At 39.9% G+C, this 2,135-nt stretch overlaps 1 protein-coding gene across 1 annotated transcript; it reads right to left on the minus strand.

Annotated features, from left to right (window-relative positions):
- Positions 1–186: 186 nt before the first annotated feature.
- Positions 187–2,135, minus strand: LOC109800923 (AAA-ATPase At2g18193). The gene is made up of 2 exons (XM_020361852.3): positions 1,031–2,135; positions 187–917 (listed from the first exon to the last, which is right to left on the minus strand). Exons 1-2 carry the CDS (start codon positions 2,030–2,032, stop codon positions 510–512), a joined length of 1,410 nt encoding a protein of 469 aa, XP_020217441.1. The 5' UTR covers positions 2,033–2,135; the 3' UTR covers positions 187–509.

A 2,135-nucleotide genomic window follows, 5' to 3' on the forward strand; every position in this document is an offset into this window, starting at 1 on the left:
GAAACAGCAATATTTCCTATTGAATCAATTCGGCTTAATAAAGTAGTGTCTGTTTGGTTACACGTTCAAAACGTGAATCAAAGTAAAAATTACAGCAAAAATTACATTTAAAACATAAAAATTATAACTAATAGTTTCTATTGTAACTTGATAAATCACCTTGAAAATCTAAACCAAACACACACGTAAACGATTATTAACGGACGTCTGATCTTCCATGAACTTATAATCCAGTATAAAAGAACATTTCAAAAGATTCGTATTCATACATTAAATACACCTTGAAATAACTTTACCTTACATCTCAGATTCCATATCAACATAGTTAAGCCTAGGTAGCAGGAAGCAGCATTACAATGAATGGTCTTTTTTTTTTTTTTTTATGCTTAGTGAATGGTCTTATTTTAACAGGAAAGTTACACAAAACAAATTAAAAGTAAAGATAGAAGCTATTTCAGTGTGAGTTTCCTAGGCATATAAGAGAAGATCATAAGTCCCTAGTCCCTACTCTATGAAAGCAACCCTGTTAACTCTCCATTGCAATTTCTGTCCTTGTCCATTTCTTTGAGAAATTTAACAAGTGCTTCCAAGGCAACATCAAGATCCTCATTTCTCATAAGTTGCTCTGCTACTACTGCAGGGCTGACTTCAATTCTCTCCAACAGACCCTCAATTTCTTCAAAGAGAGGATGATCTCCTTCAATTCCCAAATAATTGGAAGCCAAGACTCGAAACGCCTTACCTTTGAGAAAGGACAAGTGAATATGCATGTCCATTCGACCAGGGCGCAACAACGCAGGGTCAATTTTTTCTCTGTGATTAGTAGTGAAGATGACAATTCGCTCCTCTCCACCACTTGACCACAATCCATCCATGTAGTTAAGCAGACCCGAAAGAGTAAACCTGTTTGCCTTAACCTAAGAAATGATTTTAAGAAACCACTATCAGTGTCGGTACTAGAATGTTTTGCTTATAAACATTAACTAATGAGTACTATAGTCAATATAAAACATAAAAAGTGCAAACAAACCTTGGCAGTGACACCCTCATTGTCGGAGTCTGAATCTTGATCTTCAAGACCATTTGCTTTAGATCTTGCATGCACCACTTTGTTGCAATCTACATCTTCAACCACAATGATGGAACGGTTAGATGCTTCCTTCATGGACCGCATGAGCTCCGAGTTACAGTCAACAGAAGTAAGCTCCAAATCATACACATCGAATTTCAAGTAATTGGCAATAGCAGCAATGAGGCTAGATTTTCCAGTTCCGGGGGTTCCATACAAGAGGTAGCCACGTTTCCAAGGCTTCCCCACTTTCTTATAAAGTTCCTTTCTCCTCAGGAACCGATCTAAGTCGTCGATTATATCCTTCTTCAACTCAGGACTCAAGGCGAGGGAGTCAAATGTGGCAGGATGTGATAACTCACTTTCGGTCCAATACCCATCCAACCTGGAATAGATTTTGAGAATCCTCTTGTCAGATTTCATGGCCTCGTATGTTTTAAGCACGTGCGGGATATACCGTTCCAAAGCTCTTTCTCTATGCTTCCCGTTGAAGGTTAGTTCAAAGCTGTACTTTTTGAAATTCTCAGAGTCCTTCTCGGAGCCGTCATCGAGCTTCCAAGTAAACTTGATGCCTTCAAATTCGTCCAGCACCTCTTGAGTTGCATCCACTGCGAGCTCGAGGTGTTTTTGGTCTTCTATTTTCCCAACTTTGAGCGACTTGAAGGTGTTGGTGATCTTGGTGGGGAGGTACTCGTGGGCAGCGTAGAAAAGCTCATTCCGGCTTCTCAAACTTTCGTCCCAAAATTGGTTTATTTTGAGAGAGACTCGGTTGTTGGGTTGGTATTTGGAGAACAAAGACTCTAGCTTTGAGGTGACGAAGGATCGAAGTTGGTGGGGTATGAGATCATTGAATGCTGCTTTGAGGAGCATCGTGAATGTGGAGAAGGCTGCGTAGAGCTCGAACCATGATGAGGCCGAAGTGAAAGAGGAAAAGATGTTGTACTTGTTGGTGTTGGATCCCATGGTAATGGTATGAACTATGAACCACAAATGTAATGGGAAAGTAGATTGGACCCTATGACAGACCACATACTCTTGAGCATATTTATACTGCTTTCAATGCTTG

Source organism: Cajanus cajan, chromosome 11 (assembly GCF_000230855.2).
Source record: "Cajanus cajan strain Asha chromosome 11, NIPB_CcT2T_4, whole genome shotgun sequence".
NCBI classification, from domain to species: domain Eukaryota; kingdom Viridiplantae; phylum Streptophyta; class Magnoliopsida; order Fabales; family Fabaceae; genus Cajanus; species Cajanus cajan.

Excerpts from the sequence above, each read along its gene's own strand:
- LOC109800923 (XM_020361852.3), bottom strand. The coding sequence starts at position 2,032 with ATGGGATCCAACACCAACAAGTACAACATCTTTTCCTCTTTCACTTCG. Across the intron at positions 918-1,030 it reads ATGAGGGTGTCACTGCCAAG|GTTAAGGCAAACAGGTTTAC; the intron begins GTTTGTTTGCAC and ends ATCATTTCTTAG.